This window comes from Zea mays, chromosome 6 (genome assembly GCF_902167145.1).
Source record: "Zea mays cultivar B73 chromosome 6, Zm-B73-REFERENCE-NAM-5.0, whole genome shotgun sequence".
Classification (NCBI taxonomy): Eukaryota; Viridiplantae; Streptophyta; class Magnoliopsida; order Poales; family Poaceae; genus Zea; species Zea mays.
In genome coordinates this window covers 114,078,052-114,101,557 of record NC_050101.1, presented here as the reverse complement: position 1 = coordinate 114,101,557, position 23,506 = coordinate 114,078,052, and the positions used below count along the sequence as shown (strand labels likewise).

Genomic DNA, 23,506 nt, shown 5'->3' with positions numbered 1-23,506 from the left:
TAGGCAAAATTTGTAGTTGTCAGACCACCCGACGACCGGACATTGGACCATTCTCCTAGATCCAACGAGACACAACAGTCATTGTGTCCTTCATGTGTCAAACATAGTTGTTAGAGTATTCCACATACATCGTATGGTTCGACGCGCTTATAGAAAGAAGCTTGGATGAATTGCACCGTATGATCCGACAACCCTAGTCAAACTAGTCTGACGCACGCTAGGACACTCTGTCTAGACTCATTCATAATAGTTCGACGACCATGTTCATAAGGTACGATGATCATGCTCTCTCTATCATTCTATGTGGAGGCGTCAGACCATCTCCATTGATCCGACGACCGTGATTATCAAGGTCCAATGCCTCTAAAACCTCCCAAACACTTTCAGAGTCAAAATCTTTTTGAATGGGGTTTGTTCTAAGCACTTGTTAAGCCTCATCCAGCTAACTATAGTTAAAGACAACTAGTGCAGCAGACTACACTTACTAGATTCACCTATGTCAAGCTACTAGTTCAATCCTCCATTCATACTATAGTGAAAAGAAAAAAAACAAAGTTTTAAAATCTTTGTACACTAATTTACACTTAGAACTAGCCTATCCTTAATCTCGACATCTATCCTTGAAAAGTGAAACGACTTTCATACTGAGTAATATAAAAATCATTGATTGCTTAAACAATCGTTATTATTATTAACCTGACTTAAATTATCTCTACAAAACATACATTAGTTAAAATAATCTTATGTTGTCATTAATAACCAAAACAACAAACAGTCTACCAAAACTTAGAAAGAGTTCTAACTTTCATAATTCACCTCTTAGAAGTTACGATCTTTTTAATCTCGTCCATCTCCCTTTCAAACGTCACGGTCCTTCGCCTCCCACGTCCTCATCGGCGTGCTGAACTCTATGCCAAAGCAGGCTTACTCATCCAGATCCAGCATGGCATTAGCACCGGTTGGCATGGGCGCGGCATGGTGACTGACCTTATACAGTGATGTCCTATATGAAAGCATTGCAAAAGCCTAGTGTACAACGATGTCTACACATAAAAAGTGAAATCATCTTTAACAGCCTGGGCAACGTTCGACGATGAGCCGACGTAGGTTGAACGACCAGGTTGAGTCAAAACAGAAACGAAAAATCTCACCTAGCAAGGCATCACAATACAGACACAACAGAACATCGGGTCCATTTCCTGCATCTTCCCCTCGTCTCTTCTCTTTTTTTTTTAGCCACACCTGTTTTTTCCTGAAAAAAAACAAAAGCAGAATATATTTTGGGACAATTCTATTGCAGCTTCTCTTCTCTGCTATCTCAGAATCATACAGAATGGGGGTACAAGAGGAGAAAAAAATCTCAACACCAAAGAATGAGAGGTGCTACAGAGCGGCTAGAGGGAACACATTTTTGAAGATCTACAGGCAGACGGCAGACGCTGCGGTAGAGAAGTTAAAAGAAGCCAACATGCTTACTACAAAAAGTAGTCTGGTGTCTTGCGCGTCATGTCCGGCTCAATTTGCCTCGGAGCTGGGTCGAATTGGAGGAAGTTCTGATCCATGTTCTCGCCAATTTCGAGGATGGCAGCCATGTTTCCGCATCGGTAGCAGTAGTTAGGCGCGCTGAACACTGTCACAACGTTCTTATCCTGCATCACGCAACCAGCAAAAAAAAAGACTCAAGATTCTATTCCATGTAATAAGCAGTGGTTTGCCAAGGCCTGCGATGGATGGAGAAACGCACAACTCACATAATACTATAATAGGTAAGAGAAAACAGATGTGCTACGAGTCTGCTTGGATTTAGCCTGTATCTAGGCTAGTGCAATGCAGTCAACTTGGGTTTGGTTGCCCAAAGACCTTATCCCTCTAGGTCATGTTCGGTTCTACCCCCAATCCATATAGATTGAGGGGGATTGAGCGGGTTTCAATCCCTAATAAGTCAAAATCTCTCCCAATTCGTATCAATCTCCTCCAATCCATATGGATTGAAAATAACCGAACAAGCACTTACATGGATAAATCATCATTTGTTGCAATGTCATTGTTTCTGAGCAAGATGATGTAACAGAGTGATTCATATATTTTTCATAAATAAACGACAACAAAGCCTTTTAATCCCAAACAAGTTTGGATAGGTTTTGGATAGGTAGAGTTAAACCAAACAAAAGCCATAAGTCAAGGTTCACGCTTAATGTTTGGGTATATTCCATCCTCTTTCCTTTTATTGTCTCTTTCCATATCAACTTCAGCCTTCCTTGCGTCTTATTATCCCACTATGCACTAGTCCTCTAGAGGTCTCAGTTGGACATACCCAAAACATCTCAACCAGTATTGGACAAGCTTTTCTTAAATTTGTGCTACCCTAACCTATCATGTATATCATCGTTTCGAACTCAATACTCCACAAATCCAACACAGCATTCGCATTTTTGCAACACTTATTCTCATAAATGAACACTTCAGCAATCTTCTCTTTCATAGAATAATTTTGTCCTCTGTTAGTGAATAAATTATGCTAGTATGCTTAGAAACAATGCAATCCAACTGCTAAAACTTTAGCGCTACGATGGTGTTTGGTGATGTTAAGTCAGAGTTGGAATGGAATCATATGACACTGTAATCAGAGCTGGAATGGGTGATTGCGATCTTTGTTTGGTTTTTAATGTAAACCATATCACATGCGAAGAGTTGATGTTCCTACTACCACAGTATGCAACTGGACCAGTCAAACCCACCTTATGCACTTTGGAGTTGGAGATGGAGAAGATGAAAGTGATTTAAGGGCCAGTTTGGTAGAGCCCCTCCCGCTCCAGATTTTCTGTGGAACCTGATTCTCTTGTGAAAAGTGATTATTTGATTCTCCATGATTTACTAATAATTCTGTGTGCGGAGTGAATCACAAGAATTGTTTTCCCAGTCTCCTGGTTCATTTCAGAAAATCACTTCAATAAATCAGCAAATAATCACTTCACAGTAAAAAAAAAACTGTTTGGCACAGCTTCTCATGAATTCAGTGATTCAGTCTGGAAGTTGCTCTTGGAGCTCTGCTAAAAACTGGCCCACGCAGCAGCCAGCTACCCATGGGAATCTACTAGTGGCACCCACCTCAGCGGCTAGCCCAGCCTCTGCTGATGTGCATCAGCCCAGAATCTCAAGCAGCCAATAATGTGCCTGCATCTCATGAATTCTCATCTCTACAACTGCAAGCAGAGTTTTGACTCCTCCTAGCAAGAACAGCAGAGGTCACCACAGGGAAGGCAGAGCAAGCCATAGGACAGGGTAGGTCTGCTCCCATAGGGAAGACAGAGCAAGCCATAGGAGTCATCTTCGCTAAAGGTAGAAGTCAGTGGAACCCTGAACTTAAGACATGGGCACAGGACAGGAATACTTGGAGAGCTGTTGTGGAACCTTGGTCCCCAACAGCACTGCAGGGCCCTCGAGTTGAATCCAACTTCTGAATCAAGTAACGAGCCAAGCCCGGCTCGCTTTTCTGGCGAGCCTAAAAAGTTGGCTCGCCGAGCCAACGAGCCTGAGCATAAACATGAAATCACTCTCCAAAATAAAAAAAAACTCGACCTGCGGGGGGTAAGACAGCCCCCGGGCATTGTATTAAGAAGAAGACATTCTCACACAGGTCGAGAAAACCCCCGAACCCCTGCCCCACCCATACACAGCGGCATCGAAGCCCATGTGAGAACAACTGCGACCGGGGCTGAGCCTTAGACCTGTGCTTTGGCGTGGGACATACGAGGGGATTTTTTTAACCACAGCCTGAAATTTGCTCCCACGGGGAGTCGAACCCAGGACCTGAGGAGTGCTACTCAGACCACCTAACCAACTCAACTAGAGGCCCTTTCGCCACTCTCCAAAATATAATATAAAATCTCAAAAACAATTTAAGTAACTTATTTTTTTTATTAGTAAAATAAATATATTACTAATATAATATAGAAAATAGGTTAATTTTGTACAGTTATCTCAAGAAACATAAACTAATCATCTATTTAGTACCAACAATATATACTAATTAGAATTTTATGTAACAAATTGTTGTTGGGTCGAGCCACGAGCCAGCTCGCAAGCCGCAATAAGCCAAGCTGGCTCACTCTTTTCTCGAGCCAGAAAATCGGGCTCGGCTCGGCTCGGGCTCGTTCTAAACATCGAGATGCTCCGAGTCGAACCGAGCCATCGCGAGCCCAAGTCGGCTCGTCGAGCTCGAGTTTTTTTTCCAGCCCTAATCAAAGGTTCCTCCTTTCCTCTACATAGGGGCACCTTAAAAGATTCTCCTACTAGTTGGCATCACATGCCCCCAAAAACTTGTCAACACCCTCCCAACCATAGGCCACAGGAAACGGGGTCGATGTTGTGTTCCGTGACCCAAGGTCATCGTCCCAAATTGTGGGTCGGGGTCACCATGGGTCATCATCCTGAACGCGAGGAAGTCGTTGTACTGGTGTAGATGGGAACGACGACCGGTGCTATTCGTGACGGAGGAGGATCGAGCAGGTTGGGGTAGGGCGGCGTGGATTAGGGCAAAGCGACGCAGATGATGGCAAGGCGATGTGTATGGTGGTGAGGATGGGAATCCTCCCGTGGCCAGCAAGAGGTGGCGCTATGGCTTCCTACATTGGCGCTCCGCCTGCAGGTTACATAGGCCTTAGATGGGTGGCAGCGCTTCTGCCTCGTGAGCTCTATGGGTTTCATTGCTATAATGGGTTGGTATTGGGCTGGTGTTATGTTGTGTTAAGCTGGTATTAGGCTAGGACGCGGGCATAGCACATAGGGTCCTTGGGATTTTGGAACATGACCCTCGGCCCATTAGACTCGGGTTCACATACCAAATTCACGATTCATGTCTCATAGACTATGATGCGCAGATACTTCACAAAACTCATGTACCGGTGTCGGATACCATATCGGATACGGATACCCCTCGGATACTTCCGGATACATATCGGATATTTCTGCAGATTTAAATAAATAAAAATACGGATACTCCAGGGATACCTCTCCGATACCTGAGATACGTCCCAACCCTAGTTCGTAGTATACACTCGTGCTCCTGTATCGCACAGCCACTGCCCAAAGCCGCCTCTCTGCCTCCTCTTGCGCGTCCCCAGCCGTCGCAATTCGCTGGTCTGTGGCCGCCTCCGCCGCAGTTCGCTAGTCTGTGGCCACCTCCGCTGCAGTTCGCCGGTCTGTGGCCGCCGCCGCCTTCACTCGTCAGTCGCCGATAGGAGCAGCTGTCGGCGCGCCGCGAGGTCTGTGACCGTCAACCTGCCAGTCGCCGGCACGCAGCAAGGTCTGTGGCCATCAGCCTGCCAGCCGCCGATTGGAACCGCCGCAGCGAGGTCTGTGGCCGTCATTCGTTGATTGGAGCCACCGCCCGACGAGCCGTGGGCTCGTGGCCGCTGGCGCCGTTGATTTGTGGTCATCAGTCGCCGATTGGAGTTGTCGCCCGATGATTGGTGGGTCTGTAGCCGCCGCCAATAGATTGTGGGTTTGTAGCTGTTGTTGCTGATCCGTGTCGCAGTGCCGCCCATCGATCCACAGGTCGACGCCAGTGTGTCTTGCGGCTGCCTGCACACCTTTGCCACAAATCAATATGCAGGTTTGTGTTCTTATATTCACTTCTTTCTTCTCAATCTGTTGACTGCTACAACTCCGGTCTTGTTAGATCCCATGGCAGCGACCAGCGAGTTCAAATGCTTCTGCTTCTGCATCTACTGAGGCCAGTGGCAGCGAAGGTAGTTTTCACATCTCTAATAATCCTGCTATTTATTTTTATTTATAATATATATTTATGTATTGTTGTGTCAGTGTTTTTTGAGAAATGGCGTATCGGGGTATCGATGTATCGCGTATCCATATCCCCGTGTCAGGGTAACATAGCTCATAGAGATATACCCCCTTGTACCATTTTTTTCAAGTGTCGACCCGCGACCCCATTCCTCGATCCAATCGACAAGGGAACATTGTGACTATGCTCCCAACACAATGAATCATTTCCATGACAAAGGCAGCTCTAGTAAAGTCAGGTGGAAGCAGCTTCCTGACTACTGTGGAAAGTAATACCAGGTCTGTAATGGTCTGGCACCAGACTGCACGTTAATCAGTTAGGATATGTCCAGTCGATCATGCATATGCTCGTGCAAAACATTGTTTTTTAGATAACACTGTTTACAGAGTTGAGTTTGAAAAAAGGATGTGTGATAAGGAAAGAGATAGGAGAGATGCTGGAGATAGCCTTATAGACAGTTGGAGAAAAATAGGTGAAAATAAAATGTTTACCCTCTGTAAGGGCATCAAGTTTCATTTTAGGAAAAAGCAGAACACCATTCAAATAAAACTGAACTAACTGGATTTATTGTGTGGAAATTGTACCGTTGGATTTTATCATGAAAAATAACTTAATTTTTAAAATATCATTTTAATTTTAAAAGTATGTGGAAGATGCATTGTAGGGACTGTGTTAATATCCAAAACATCATATATTACAAATGGATGGAGTATTGCTGTATTAGGACCAGTGTTCCCTATGTATAGCACCAGAAATTCTTGTTGATAATTAGAATCCTCAGAAACTTCTGCATGAATGGGTTCATGTACTTAATAAAAATGTCATGACAGTTTGATACACAGAACTCCGAATTTTTTAAAAGGAACGGTAGAATCCAGCATGATGGATACTAACCTGACACCAATTGAAGCCTTCCATTACAAGTTGATGTGCCCTTGAAATAAGACTTAGCCCATTTGTATGGTTGAATTGTTGTGCAATATCTTGGCCAAATGTGTATCCAGCACCCCTTGGTGAAATTCCCCACCCACATCGGTCATCTGGGTCAGACCACAAAAGATCACACATAGGTCCTTCATGTGGGACCTACAGCCATTTCAAGTAATAGAGAAAATATTAATCAAGGGAAAATGTATAATCAAGAAAATATTATATACAAGAACTATGACATTTATAACTTAAAGCCCATTTGAGATAGTCATGAACCTTCGGTCCATGGGGATAGTTGTCTTCTCCGGCGAGGTTATACCCCTCTGCCGCAGGCTTGGTTCTAGGGTAGCAGCCCTAGGCGCTTGAGAGGGTCATTGCAAGAGAGAGAGATTGGTTTGATAATGATCTTGCTTGATTTATTCCCTGCTGCCATGCGGCTTATAAATAGCCCTATAGCTAACCAACTTCTCCTACAAACTCTCAACTAACTCCTACTTTCTTGGACTTATCTACTGCTAACCAACTCTCCACAATTCTCTCATCTCAATCTTATTCTCTAGCCTTATCCCAGCTCATCTCAATCTTATTCTCTAGCCTTATCCCATGGGCATCATAGGGAGCGAGAGGCAACAGCCAGGCTGGGATAAGGCTAGAGAATAAGATTGAGATGAGCTGGGATAAGGCTAGAGAATAAGATTGAGATGAGAGAATTGTGGAGAGTTGGTTAGCAGTAGATAAGTCCAAGAAAGTAGGAGTTAGTTGAGAGTTTGTAGGAGAAGTTGGTTAGCTATAGGGCTATTTATAAGCCACATGGCAGCAGGGAATAAATCAAGCAAGATCATTATCAAACCAATCTCTCTCTCTTGCAATGACCCTCTCAAGCGCCTAGGGCTGCTACCCTAGAACCAAGCCTGCGGCAGAGGGGTATAACCTCGCCGGAGAAGACAGCTATCCCCATGGACCGAAGGTCCATGACACCTGGTATCAGCTCCAGGTTATCCTCACCACCACCAGCCGCCCATCCCTCACCACCACCAGCCGCCGCAACGCCCTCCCACCCGCCCTCTCCAACTCCAGATGCATTCACTCGGCTCGAAGAGAGTTTTGGCCGTCTCGAAGAGAAGTGGGATCAATTCGTTGTGATGTTCCACCGCTATAAGGAGAAGACAGAGAAGGAACTCCAAGCAGCGGTGCGGCTTCAGGCGGCAGCGCGAGGGTTCCTGGCACGCCGCCAGGTACAGTCCCTTCGTGGGGAGAAGCACCTTGTTGTGGCCTCCAGGGCCACCCCATGGCCGTCATCACATGAGCAGGCCGTGGTGCGCCTGCAAGCCGTAGTGCGCGGCTTCCTTGTTAGGCGGGCGGTGCGGAAGCTGCACTTGCTGATCAGCTCATCGCTGCACCAACTCGCAGCCTGCGCGCCCAACCACCAGGTCTCGTCTATAATTTTTGAACCCACTGCAGAAGTCGAGATCTGGGTATGCAGCCCCCCTGCACGGCCAAAGAGGGTCGTCTCCTTCATTCGGGCAACTGCCTTGGTGCTGGACAGACCCAACATAAGAACGGGCTGGTTCCTCCTTCACCTGTCATCCAACGTGAAGTCCGCAGTTCAGCTCTTTCCTTGGGATCCAGGAGGACAGGAGGACATAGCTGGAGTTCAAATTTATATTTTAGTTCCACAATTATTTTGTATTTTCGTCTTAAATAATAAAGGTAAGCCGAGATGTAAAAGGCTTAACCTTAAGTCGTGTCAGGTAAGTCTATGGCAACTCGAGGACGAGCTGGTCCTCAAGGGAGGGGGAGATGTCATGGGCATCATAGGGAGCGAGAGGCAACAGCCAGGCTGGGATAAGGCTAGAGAATAAGATTGAGATGAGCTGGGATAAGGCTAGAGAATAAGATTGAGATGAGAGAATTGTGGAGAGTTGGTTAGCAGTAGATAAGTCCAAGAAAGTAGGAGTTAGTTGAGAGTTTGTAGGAGAAGTTGGTTAGCTATAGGGCTATTTATAAGCCGCATGGCAGCAGGGAATAAATCAAGCAAGATCATTATCAAACCAATCTCTCTCCCTTGCAATGACCCTCTCAAGCGCGTAGGGCTGCTACCCTAGAACCAAGCCTGCGGCAGAGGGGTATAACCTCGCCGGAGAAGACAGCTATCCCCATGGACCGAAGGTCCATGACAAGATATCACTTGTAAAACATTTAAGAACAATCAGTGTCAAGAAACTGAATAGCTGAAATATCGTAGGCTTCTACGGTGATGCAATCGAACAAAGTCCCCTCTTGTCCTCTTCTCTACTGCCTGGCTATCCCTAGCTGGTCCAAAATCTAAGCCAGGCAATCAAACATCCTTTAAATCTCTTTCTCAATGCAACTAAGCTACAAAGTAAAGTATCAAGCAAAGTTGGAAAAAAGATGCAATCGCTTCTGTTTTTCCTCGCAGAGTATCACCTGGTCAGAATAGGAAACCACACAACTGCAACATGGTGAACAGATAATTCTGAAATCACTTGTAGTTTCTAAGGTTCATCTCACAATTAGACAAGAACCAAAGAACGTATTCTGGTCCATGAGATGTGAAACAAAAGGTTCAATCTCCCAAGTTAACCAAAAAGATGTATGGGGATTCCGCCTGCACTCTCCTTCCTTACTAACCTACCTAACAGATATATTTAATAAACGGAACTATGTATGTCTTGACAACCAGTGCAGACCTCAGCGATCAACATGGATATCTCAGATATATTTAATAAACAGAACAATGCATGTCTTGACAACCAGACCTGTTATGTCTATGCAGACTTCAGCGATCAACATAGATATCTCAGAAACGGGACCCTTAAACCCCGATTCACAAGATGTGTGCACAGAATAGTCTACAGTTCAAAATGTTTGATGTTTATAATTATCCATAATTAGTAACTTCTAGATCACTGAAATGAAAAAATTGCTGCCAACCTCTTGTATGCGATCAAGGGCGCGGATATTATCCAATGTATCCAGTGATGGAGAGAGACCACCATGTAGGCAGAAGATCTGCAAAATGGAATTTTCATCTTTTGTCAGGTATAGGCAAAACAGAATCACAAGTTCATACCAATGTAACATAACCAGAGAACAAACCTGGTTTTCTATAAGAGCTGTGAGAGGCAAATAATCAAACAAGTCTGTAAAGTACTTCCACACATTTGCATTTCCATATTTCCGCAAGCATTCATCATAGAAGCCATACCTGTAGCCAAACATTTGATGTAAAAAGCACCCTAGCACTTTGGGTGCGTTTGTACAGTTGTGTTTCATAATGTACGTCAATGCAATAAAACAGCTGAACCAATGTATGCCTCATGGCAAAAGTGTGGTGTGCTGAAGTTAATTGTAATTTGTAAGTAAACTTCAGAGTTCTGTCTGCTTTATACACTGAAGTAATAATGGTTACAGTAGTAAAGCATGTGATGCCATGACCCAAAACATCATTTCCGCGCATCGATACCTGATTAGTCCATTAAACATTCCAAAGTGAAACTAGATTGTGTCTACTATAAGACGTGCTGAGACACTCACCTTCCATAAAGAGGTTGACAAACTAATATCAAATAATTGTTAAATAAACTAACCAAAATATTATGCAACTTTTTCTCGAACAAGCAGGAGAGCTATGTATCTTTGTATTAAGAAAAACAAGGGATAAGAATCCTTACAACACCCACGCACTGCCCACTACGCTACACCATAGTTTATAGGATCACCTGTTAACACCCAAACAACTCGACCCGACCACAATTAGAGCAGGGTGCTAAAACCCATCTAGCAGCAGGGCAAGGAGTTGGGTAACTCCTTTAGCCCCGACAAGGCTCCAATCTCGCAGCTCTTCAACAGCAAGGGACAGGGCCTCGTAAACTCTAGGGGGGTTGCCATCAAAGATGCAACGATCGAGCATCTTCCAAATCGGCCAGGCTCCAAGCAAAAGAGCAGCCACAAAGTAGGTAGTTGATTGTCTCCTCCATCTGTTTGCAACGGCAGTGATCAGGATGGGGCAAGGCCTCTTCAACCTAGCCTATCAGCCGTCCAACAAATGTGCCACCAACCACATGAAAAACAGCATTTGACTGGTGCCCAGGATTTCCAAATCCTTTCATATGGTCTGAATGAGATTGACCCTTGAAACATCAACTCATACACTAACCTTGCAGAATACTTTCCGGAAGAGGAGAAACGCCACAAGTGGGTATCATCAACCTCAGGCTGTAGGTGGTATCCTTCCAGTAGATCCCATAATTGAGGTATTGTAGCAGACCCACAATGGTTAAATTTCCGCTTAAGTCACCAATCCACCCATGGTTGGATAGTGCCTTCCGTACTGTTCTTCTCTTGGACAGGGGCGATCAGGGATCAGTTTTGTACAGCCAAAGCCATCTTAGTCGGACAGCACAATTTAGGTTCTGAAGGTTGGAGATCCCCAGCCTATGAGTGGTTCGTTGAAGTCCGAGACCAAAGTCTGTTTCATTGACTTCCATGAAATTGCAATTCCTCCACAAAGAAATACATATCAAGTTTAGGATTTGCCTGAATGTGGATCAAACAGGTATCCAGCATCAGCGTAACCGACAAGGTTCAGATCTTGATTTTTACGATATAACGAATCAAGATCCTTGCTTCTTTCGAGGTAAAGGAAGATGTCCTTGATCACTTTCCAATGTCTTTTGGTGGGTTCTGCACTATATCTTGCTAGCAGGTTCACAGCAAATGCAATGTCTAGTCTCGTGCTATTTGCTAGATACATTAGCACACCAATTGCGCTTAGGTACGGATATGCAGCTCCAAGAACTTCCCCTCTTCCTTAGGTCGGTATGGGTCTTGGTCTACATGTAACGATCTTCAGATCATAGGGATTTTGGCAGGGTATGCCATCTCAAAAGCAAATCTTTCTAACACTTTTGGAGTGTAGGTTAATTAGTGGATTAATATGCCTCCTTCAAAATGTTCAAGTTGCAAGCCTAAACAAAATTTGATTTTACCCAAATCTTTCATCTCAAATTCAGACTTCAAGTATGAGCTTGCTTCTTCAATTTCATGTGTTCCTATGATGTTCAAGTCATCAACATATGCCGATATAACACAGAATCCATCTGGGGATCACTGTATAAAGGGCATGTTTGGTTCAGCTTTTTTCCGAGGAGCTTTTCTGAGAATCTGGTTGTATGGAGAATCTGGATGCGGAGAGAATCTGAGTATTATGGAGATCACGTGCAGAGGAATATAAAAGAGTCCATAGGGATTAGGATGTAGAAAGTGACGGTTTCCTACTATCGCAACGGCTCGGTCAATTTTATTATGAAGTGATTTTTATAGAAGCGGACTGAAAAACTAGGCGTTTGGCAGTCTGCAGCAGCTCCTGGTGGCCAGAAGCTGAAAAAAGTTGAAACAAATAGGGCCCAAGACACATGGACAACCCTCGTTGTTTGTGTAGCCTTTCTTGCTTAGAAAGTCACTCAATCGATTATACCACATTCTTCCTGATTGTTTCAGTCCATATAGTGATTTCTTAAGTTTAACATTGTATAATGCTCTAGTGTTCTCATCTCGATTTGAGACTGGGATACCTTCTGGTATTTTCATATAGATGTATGTATCAAAGTTTCCATAGAGATAAGTCGTCACAATCACAACATCCATTAGTTTCATTTTAAAATTTAAGTTCACTGCCAATAAGATCAAATATCTAAAGATAATTCCTCTCATGACCGAAGAGTAGGTTTCTTCATAATCAACTCCAGGACATTGAGTGAAACCTACAGTGTGTATTTGGGGTGGTGTGCGGCTTACAGACCCAAGCACTTCTCTTTTGCCTAGAGAAAATAATTCCACGGTGATTGCCTTTTCCATTCTTCCCAATCTAGTCTTTTCTTACACTCTGCGAGAGATACTGGTTCAGAGTCATGATCGATGATCTAAGCAACTTTCTTAGCGAAATATATGTTCATGTTGGTTGTTGCTCTATTCATGCATCCTCCAGTTAATACATAGTTTATGGACATTTCATCATGGGATGCTTCCTGCATTTCTTCTTGTGTTTCCCTGCTACTTCTTGTTGCGGGAGCAAGTTCCTTTAGTCTTTCATCGCCTTTGTGTGCGCACATGTTTGGGTTGGCGGTTTCTTCTACACGAAGGTTTAGGTCTGAAATGTTTTTCTTCATATGTTCCTTTTCGGTGACAGGTCTCGTCTAGCTCCCATTCTTGCGATCGGTTGCGGCAAGTCCTCTTACCCGCTTTTCCTGGGACGTCACAGGCGAGCAAGCGTCGCCGCCCCAGCCCATCAAACAGAAGAGGGAGGGAGAAAGAAAAAAAAAGGTAAAGACAAAAATAAAAAGGGATGAAGGGTTGAGAAACCCTAAAACACTTTAGAATGGCCAAATGGGCCTCTTTGGGCCAAAATTTGCAAGTCTAATGCACCATGAAATATTGTTTTCTATTGTTTTCCCTATAGAAAATTATTTATGAATAACATGAAGTTAAACACTACAAGTTTACCTACTTATGCATTTAAATCTGTATGTTACATCATTTATTCAAATCATTTAAATTCTTGACATTATTTATTTCATTCTCTAAAATGGTTACAAGTAATCTAATTATGCAATTTATCATATATAGATGGCCAGTATTGTGAGCCGTGAATTTGGGTATTGACACCATATGGTCAAAACTACCTCATGTGGGCATCTAATGTACAGATTGTGCTCGAGGGCAAGAAGCTCAAAGCTGAAATTGGGCTTAGCCAGAAAGATGAAGTGTTCATCGATAAGCAGAATGATCACAAAAAGATCAATCAGTGCACTTTCTGCGGCAGTACGTCTCACTTACACTCAAGAATAAATGCATGGCAGATAGGAAGACGAACAACCTCTGAAACACATTGCGACAACGTTTTTAAAAGATTAAAATGCATAGTCTTGCCCCAAGCACAGCAAGACTGTAATCGACTTATATATGTTGGCTTCAAAACTGTGGCAGAATATAATGCAACATTCCACCAAATTTGCAAAAAAAAATATCTTTGTGGTAATGTAATTACGGATAAATAAAAGATTGAAAAAATCGTGTCTATCTTTCACCCAAGTGTCATTCAAACTATCCGCAACTATCGACAAGACGCATAAAATTAGTATAGTGACCTTATCAATATGATGCAAGTAAACAAGACACAAAGGGCATGTTTGGTTTGAAGCCTAACTTGCCACACTTTGCCTAACTTTTCTGCCTAAGGTTAGTTCTTCTATTCGAACGACTAACCTTAGGCAAAGTGTGGCACATTTAGCCACGAACCAAACAGCCCCAAAATAACGCATTGGAGACAAACTTCAATGTTTATCCAAATGAAAAGGAAATTGGTATTGAAGTCAATGTTGCCTCGTAAAAGATAAACCCTATCTAAAGAAAGGGGGCAGACATGGTGCTGGCAACGGAAAGAAATAAGCCACAGTTGATCCCACTAATATTCACGAAAAGAAAAACAAGCAAAGATAAGTCACGGCACAAGTCATATGGATTGCAAAACCAAACATGATACAAATATAGCGTGTGGGGACATTGGTTAAAGATATATCAGTCATCAAAACATGTCATAAAAATATACAAAGGAATAATGCATAAGCAAAAAACCGAGACACACTTTGCCATAGCAACCAACGATGAAGACATGAAAGAAGACCCTACCCCTTAAGCATCTGGCGAAATGAGACTCAGGTTCCTGCTTGTGCATTTATTTGTTTTGTATGTTTACATAACATTCTTTTATGATTGTTATATACTGAACCAGTATCCCAACACACCAAATTTGTAGCATGTTTGGTCTTACAGTCCATATAGCTTGTATCGTGACTTTTCTTTCCTTGTTTTCTTTTCGTGAGCATTAGTGAGATCAATTGTGTGTTGTTTCATTCACTTGCCAATACTATGTTTGCCCCTCTTCTTTTTAGATAGGATTTCTTAACTTGTACGAGACAGCATTGACTTCACTATTAATGTTGTTTCCATTTGGATAAGCATTAAAGTATGTCTTAAATGTGTTATCTAATGTCTCGTTTACTTGCATCATATCGATAAGGTCACTATACTAATTGTATGTGTCTTGTCGATAATTACGGGCAGTTTGAATAATGGTAGGTGGAAGGTAGAGAAAATTTTCTAAATCTTTTCATCACTCGTGATCATCTTACCACAAAAAGATAATTTGTTGCAAATCCGGTATAATGTTGCATTATATTTCGCCACGGTTTTAAAATCAACATATCTAAGACAAGTCCAGTCTGGTTATGTTTAGAGAAAAATTGTGTATTTTAACCTCTTAAAAAGTTACAATACATTATAGAGGTTGTTCATCTTCCTGTCTATCTTATACCCATTCTTGAGTGTAGGTGAAAGTGAAAGATGGTGCCACAGAAAGTGCAATGTTTGATCATTCTGTTCATCGATGGCCATTTCATCTTTCTAGCCAAGCCCGATTGCAACTTTGAGCTTCTTGCCACTGATCTCCTGTCCCTACTCTGGTGGGTCTAATCGCCTTCTGGTAGACCAGGCCGGTCATAACAAATATCCTATAATTAGGAAACCAGACCCAGTGATTTGCAGCTGCAGGTTCACCGCCAATGTCTAGAAAACTTTCATCTCAAATTAACATCCACTCATCTAAAATGTGGATAGAGGTAGAGTGGAAGTTATGTTAGAATCAAATTCTCAAGAATCAAGATAGAGAGAAAGAAGCTTGTGTACCCAACTTCAGTATCAGCTTGACTTTTTGAAGCTGAAACTAGGTTATGGAGCTCATTAGACCCTTGCTACTATAACACAACCAATAAGATGCTCAAAGAGTCAAGAAAATAATACAAAATTTCGATTTGATTTTACAGCAGTTACATGATCACATATGTAGTCCAATTATTATGTATGATGCCTTTGAAGGCTTGAACATGGAATCAATGTGTAGTTTATCTTAGACACGCATCGTAATGAAATATGAAGTAAACAAGACTGAAATGCTTTATTGGGAAACAGAGAATGAATTCCCTAATTCAATTGTCAGTATAATTTTTGAAGTTTTACGTCCATCGCAGAATTAATTAGTACGGACTCAGTGTCCAGGAAACCCATTTCAAACCTACTCCCTCCATTCCAAATTGCAAGACATTTTGACTTTTCTAGATACATAGTTTTTGCAATGCACTTAGATACACACTATGTCGATATACATAGTAAAAAACAATGTATCTAGAAAAGCCAGAACGTCTAACAATTTGGATGGAGGTAGTAATAATTCAAGGGAAAATTACTTAATAATGCCCTCGTGTTTTCAGTGACTGCAATAGAAAAAAATCTTATACTGAAATTAGTAATTATGTAATGCTGTAGAGTTCAGCTAAAGGAGTAGGAACTCACACTTGAGTTATTTGTCTGCTCTCATGATTTCCTCTCAATATTGTGATTCTGTCTCTATAACGTACTTTTAGAGCCACTAACAACGACACAGTCTCCACAGAGTAGTAGCCACGGTCTGCAGAAAAAATCCGTAGTCAACTCAACTGTGGTATGGAAACAAATAAAACTATCAAAAGCAATAGCAAGTATAAATATAAAGACATGAAGCTTCCCTAGTACCTTGACAAGTTAAGTGGAAACATAGCATTTCCTGAAACACATGTATTATTGCAACGCCTTATATTGCACAGCACTAGCCACTAGGACACAACACATCAAAAAGTGCAGGAAAGTTATTTTAATTGAACCACGTCCTGTTTGTGTGTATGCCCATATGCTAGGTCCATAGAAATTGCACATGTAACAACTAACAAGCATGTTTTGCAGACAAGGCTCTTACTTGTAAATTCATCATAGTTTTTCAAGAATGCTTTACATGTACAATCAGTGCGATCAATAGGGTAGTGTAACTACAAACATTCAATAATTACTTCTAATCTGCAGAAGTTTTAAGTCACTTAACAGATACCAAATAGACTAATCTGTCACGTGATAATGCCCGAAAGAATCTTTGAGATCCGAGAAGCAACAGTGAGGAAGCCATCATCAGCTTGAACAGTCCGTTTAGCATCAATAACACCGTCGACTGAGCCACAATCAGCTTGAGCACCTAAGTTCACAACCACGATCTATTGAAAATCAATACTCCTAACTATAACAGTATCCAGAAAACCAGATCGAACCACCACGCAAATCAACGGATCGACTGCAACCAAGAACTAGTCGCGAGGGACTAGGGTATGCGGGAGAGACTGACCGACGTAATCGCCCATAAAGAGGTAGTTGGTGTCTGGCGCATCGCCGCCGATGCGGAAGAGCTCGATGAGGTCGTAGAACTGGCCGTGGATGTCGCCGCACACAGTGACGGGGCAGCGCACGGGCTGTACGTTCCACTCCTCCATGAGGATCGCCTTTGCCTTCTCGCATAGCGTCTTGACCTCCACCTCCGGCAGGAACTTGCAATCCCGCAGCTGCGAGATCTGGTGGTCCAGATCCGCGTGCGACGGCATCGCCGCTGCGGCTCCGCTCTACCTCAAACCTCCCCTTCCCTTGCCTCCACTTACCTAATTCCTGCCGCCGCCGCCCCAGAAGGCACAGCCGAGGAGGAGGACGATCGCGAGACCCAGCAAGCCCGCCGGCGAGGAGGAGCGCTGGGGGTGGATGGGATCGACGAGGACGGAGGTGGGGACGAGGAGGTGCAAGTGTTTGTTCGTGGAAGGGGGAGCCTTTCTTTTTAATTTTCGTTTTCCTCGCTCTTGTTATTTTTTTTTATCTGGCTTTCTCTTTTTTTGTTTGGTTTAAAGATGTTTTTTATCTGGCTTTCTCTTTTTTGATTTAAAGACTCTTCTATTCGTATTAAAGTCGGCTGTTGTAGTTATAATAATTTATATAGACATAAAACATTGTAGAAATAGTAGAAATTAGTATAGATTAAAGCCAAATAAACATGTTATTGGTGATTTAGTCCTTGGTATGAGTAGTTCTTGTATGAAAGAAAGGAAAGAAAGGCAAGAGGGTGCTTTTCAGGGTGGGAGATCCGTTTGGATTCATTTTAAAATCGTTTATGTGAAAAAGACATGATCTTTTAAGAAGCTGGTGTCCACAATAATGCCTAAAAAACTAAGGTAGTAGTGTTTGGTTCTATAATATGATGGGATAAAGATGGTCCACTCTTAAATTTTGTTGTTTGGATTGATTCTGTATATAATAAAGTGGTTGTAAAAAGGAAATATGCAAAGTATTGAACTATCTGACTCTCCAAAATCTTCTGGACAAAAATCACTCTCTAGCATGGAGCCGCTTCATCTCAATTGGTTCTAGAACCAAACACTACCTATATGGCTTGTTTGGAAGGGAGGGGCCCTCAATCCCCTTCTAAATAAACTTTAAGTGTTTGACAGTTCTATTTTTTTTTTTGAGGGCTCCTTTGAAATAGAGTTGAAAATATAGTAATGGGGACAAGTGGGAATAGTATATAGATGCATATGTAAAACAGAAGATTATAAAACGTAGTAATATTGAGTGGAAGATTGTTTGGTTAGGGCAAAGGAAAAAAGAGAAGGTTTTTTTTTGCATGAATGTCAATATATTGAATAAAGACAACACTAAATGTGTGCTTTGCACGTGTTTCCTCTCCTTTTTAGATTACGTAGAACAAGCCACAATGGATCATTAGTTGCTAGTATTATCATTCCACTTCTCGTACTTCATGTGTAGGATTTTTTCTAAGAGCTATGAGTGGATGTAAGAAATCCTATGGCATCAACATATAAAGGATTAAATTCTACGGAATATTAGTGGTGCATCATATCAGCCAAACCATAGGGTAGGAAACTTTCGTTCACCAATAGTATCCCTTCATAATTCCTTCAAAATTCATGTAGTCTAGAGAAGCCTTGAATGTATTTTCTGTTCTAGCATGTAAAATGACATATTTATCCCTAAGTTATATTACATCTCAAGTAAAAGATAAAAATAATATATTTTTGATAATGCAATGAAAAACAACACCGTTGAAGGATATCGGATACTAGGGTACACTCCACCAGATGCATAAATTGGGACATGCATTGGTTTGTGGGATTAAGGAGGGAGATAGAAAAATAGGTGACGTGTGATGCTTGTGTGACAAATTCATCCTTCTACTCCGCCCTTTAAGGCTTTGTTCGGTTGTACCATTCCCGGCCGGGGTGCGGTGGCAAACCTCGTGGATCAGCCCGCATGGAAACAAGCCCGGTCCATGCGGGAACATCTGTTCGGTTAGCCCTAGTAGGTTTCTACCCCGGTCCAATCCCAGTGAAATCCCTTCACCCTGGCCCGGTATTCGACCCACGACTCCTGACTCGTGGAATTTTTCCTCTTCAGTCGCAGGCCCGCAGCAAGTGCGGAGGCGAGACACGAGCGCTAGGCGACGTAAGCGGCGGCGCTGCAATCTCCCTGGCGGCATCTGTCCTCTCCAGTAGCCAAAACTTTCTTGCCAGTAAGTTTGTCGTGTCCCCCATCCTTCGCATCTCCTCTCTCGTGTAGGGTTCTTGATTTTCGTAGGGTTCGGTAGATCTACGGGGAGTTGTAAGTGTGGTTGCGATGCGGCCAAAGTCGTCGTCGCTGCAGGAGAGCCACAACAGCTTCGATGAGGAGGCGTTGGAGAGCATCTGCGTTGGCATCTTGATTTAGGCTCTATTTGTTTCTTCCTTTGGTCAAAGATTCATTGTGTTCAGAGAAAAGAAAAACACAAGAGATGCGCAGTTCGCCATCGCTGTTCACCCTGACACCGCCTCGTGCCAGGCGAGAGATGTCGTCGCGTGCAGTGTGCTCCATCTGTAGCAGAATACGTCGAGGACCAAAACGATGCTCCCATGGCAGGCATTCTGGAAGAAGCTGTGTCAACCGTCAAGTATGGACAGTTGCTGGATCTGAAAAGTGAAGATGCTTATGCAAGCAGTGGGGAGCGCCTGCCAGGGTTCTCGGTGCTGTGCTCGTGAGTGGTGACTTTCCAATTTGCTGTCAGTTAATATCTAGATGTTAGTGAGTTGAAAGTAAAAGCTGCATAGCTAAAACAAAGATAAAAACGATAAACTTCTTGTCGATGTACTTATTTCCATCACCATTATTACTTATATAACTAAAAGGCAAAAACTAAATTCGAGTTATTCACTACTCTGACTCCGCTTCTATTTGTACAACTTCTCAGACAAACACTAGTAGAGAATCTGTATCGAGCAGGGTCATAGCCCATAGATTAAGCATTTTATCTTTTTGTCTTCTAAATTATCAGTGCCTTAAAAAAAGAAAAGGGCACATAAAATTTGGTGCAATAATTGCTTGTATCCCTTTACAAAAGGTTCCTGCATGTCACTTGCACATATAAAATTTGGTGCAATAATTAGTTGTGTGTAAGGCATGCTATCGATTTTTCTCTACTGATGACACACATATAATAAAATTGTTTAGTGTTTTTATCAAATTGGAGATATTAATAGTTTAAAAACTATTTAGTGTTTCAGTTTAGAGTACATATCTTTACTTTTACTTGTCTAGATGTATTTCTAACAAAAACCTATCATTTATTCAGGTTGTTGAATCTGGCAGGCCTTGTTTGTTCAGCTAGTCACCAAAATATATCTAAAAACAAGAACATGGAACCTCGACATATTCGGTGAACCTATAAGAATACTTGTTCGAGACAGCTAGGAATATGGTAGTCTTTATAAGGATGAGATGCTCATTTAGAGGATAAGATGAAATGTTCTCGTTATTTGTGTGTGATAATTGGTCGGTTCAATCATGTCAGATACCAGCTGGTTAGTCTTGATTTGATTAGAGAACATATTTTGCACTACATATAACAGAATAGATCATAAGTTATCTTGCTTTCAAGTTTCTGTTTGGACCATCTATTAAAAGAAGTGTTGGCCCTTCAATTCATTGTAAACTTCTGGTTATGATTTGGGACGCAGAAGTTGATTTTTGTTTCTCATATGCAGATCAGATGGTAAGATGGTGGCTAGATGTGGCTAGAGTTGCTGGAGAGCTAGGACCAGTTAGACAACAGTCGTCGATGTATAGATGATGAAATGTTAGAACCTACAAATATATTGTTGCATTTTTAATGGCTAATACTCTTCACGTCAAACTGTTACTAGATTTCTGTTTTGATTCCTAGTGGTTTCTTACAAATATAATGTTGCTTATGTTCTGGTTATTTGTGCAGAGGTCAAGCCTACTGGTTCATTCTTACATACACACTATTGCTTATATTCTGGTTATTTGTGAGCCTAGTGGTTTTTTCTTATGATGAATATACTATTTCTTATGTGCTAACCGAATAAGGAGAAAGAGGCAGGGAATTAACATATGGGGGAATTAAACCACCCAGGGAAAGAGTGACAGGAGGGGAACCATTCAATCCACATCTGGATTAGTTCCACCGGAGGATTGAATCCATATCTACCGAACATGCCCTAAAGACTTGTTCGGTTAGGAAGGGATTGAAGGTTGGAGGGGATTAAATTCATTCCTACTCAAAATTGAATAGAAGGAGATTTAATCTCATTCAATCCCCTCCTATCCCCTTGCAACCGAACATACCCTAAAAGGTAGTAATCCAGCAATCCACATGCTCGGCAGTGTCGTGCGAAATATTGTTTTGTACTGTATATTGTATTATTTATATAGTGGATTTTAAAATATAAAGTAGGATAGGAAGTCTACTGAAGATAGCTTTAGAAACCCAAACGCATGTTGTCCTATGAATCTTAACCTCACTGTCAACATGTAATACCAAACAATTATAGCAGCAGGAACTTGTTAGCATATGAATTTAGTGTTACCGCTGTTAAGGTGGTGTTTAGTTTGTCTCATTTTTAGAACCTCATTATTATCCAAACATGTTTTGAATTTTACATTGGATTTTGTGCCACGGTCTCACAATTTCAGCCCAAGTTAATAATTAATTTGTCTTGGATTTTGTGTAGTATGCAACTCTTTAAGATCTTGGGGAACCAAACACCACCTAAATATATAGCATTGTGGGTTATCTATGTGCTGGTAGATAAACCTGCTTGCCTTGGGAATCAATTTTGGAGTGAGGGGGTCCAAGGTCCAAGTTTGGTTTATCTTGAGAACTAATTGAGATCGTATAAAGGTGAGGTAGGGAGGGGGTGATTGACTCATAAGGCTAGTGGGAGCCGGATGCGGATGCACATTTTATGTGGTAACCGTGTCAATGCAAGCGTACAAATGATCGAGTGTTTCCAGCAGACCACACTGAAAGGGAAATGTGCCCTTGGGCCATTTCTAAGTATTTTGGTGATTGAGTGCCAACACAAGTGGACTTATCACTACCGGAATCCAAGGCTTAGTCGAGTGTTGTATTCTTTGCCGAGTGCCTTTTGTCGGGCACTCGGCAAAGAAGGCTTTGCCGAGTGCCGCACTCGGTAAAGTTAGACTCTCGGCAACGAGGCTCTTTACCGAGTGCTGGACACTCGGCACAGGACGGCACTCGGCAAAGACAAGTTTGTCGAGTGTCAAACACTCGGCAAAGGGGGCTCTCGGCAAAGGGCCGTCAACGGCCGTCCCAAAGCTGACGGCTTTGGGACGGCCGTCAGTCTTTGCCGAGAGCCAACGGCTGGCACTCGGCAAAGAGGCTTCTTTGCCGAGTGTCACACATCTAGCACTCGGCAAAGAACTCTTTGCCGAGTGTCATCTCTAGACACTCGACAAAGTATATTTTTATTTTTTTATTTTGTCTCCCAAACTTTTTGTGGTATGTTCCTACACTATGTAGACCTACATGTATCATTTGTGGACAATTATAACAGAGTTTCAATCGTTAGTAGATTTAGTTCGTTTATTTGAATTTCTTCGGAAAATTCAAATTTGAACTGCAGGTCACTCGAAACTTGGAAAACCGTGCATGAAAAATGATATTCATGGTACTTAGCATAAGTTACGACCGATTTCAGAAGCGTACCGGAAACTTCGAGCAACATACTCACTAAACATGGCCGTGAACTTGACATCCACATGTTTAAAAATTGTATAAAACACAAACAAAGTCAGAAAATCATGAAACTTGTCCCCGTGTCATGATATCATATGTATAGGCTGTGATAAAAATTTTAGAATATTTGGAGAAAGTTGTGAGACACTATGTGTAGAAACCTAAGAGGACTACACATGAAATCATAGAGTTTCAATGTGGATCTCTTAGGTTTCTACACATAGTGTCTCACAACTTTCTCCAAATATTCTAAAATTTTTATCACAGCCTATACATATGATATCATGACACGGGGACAAGTTTCATGATTTTCTGACTTTGTTTGTGTTTTATACAATTTTTAAACATGTGGATGCCAAGTTCACGGCCATGTTTAGTGAGCATGTTGCTCGAAGTTTCTGGTACGCTTCTAAAATCGGTCGTAACTTATGCTAAGTACCATGAATATCATTTTTTCATGCACGGTTTTCCAAGTTTCGAGTGACCTGCAGTTCAAATTTGAATTTTCCGAAGAAATTCAAATAAACGAACTAAATCTACTAGATATTGCAAACACTGTTATAATTGTCCCAAAATGATACATGTAGGTCTATATAGTTTAGAAACATACCACAAAAAGTTTGGTGCTGAAAACAAAAAAAATACAAATGTACTTTGCCGAGTGTCGAGTGGTTGACACTCGGCAAAATATGCTTTGCCGAGTGTCCCGGGGTGGCACTCGGCAAAGAAGTGGAAAGTAATCT

The 23,506-nt window shown here is 42.1% G+C and overlaps 1 protein-coding gene across 12 annotated transcripts; it reads right to left on the bottom strand.

Annotated features, from left to right (window-relative positions):
• Positions 1-663: 663 nt before the first annotated feature.
• LOC100272642 (uncharacterized) lies at positions 664-17,562 on the bottom strand. Of its 12 annotated transcripts, none has more exons than XR_004849929.1 (9): positions 17,019-17,562; positions 16,163-16,277; positions 9,854-9,962; positions 9,689-9,766; positions 6,698-6,889; positions 2,739-2,924; positions 1,477-1,649; positions 1,152-1,252; positions 668-1,043 (listed from the first exon to the last, which is right to left on the bottom strand). XR_004849929.1 is itself a non-coding variant. In NM_001352563.1 (7 exons), coding segments are annotated over exons 1-7 (921 nt in total). In that variant the 5' UTR covers positions 17,272-17,519; the 3' UTR covers positions 688-1,251. The 12 variants fall into 12 exon arrangements, 1 of the variants encoding a protein (NP_001339492.1); XR_004849930.1 differs by having other exon boundaries at positions 668-1,003; XR_002748521.2 differs by having other exon boundaries at positions 664-1,252.
• Between the last annotated feature and the right edge of the window lie 5,944 nt (positions 17,563-23,506).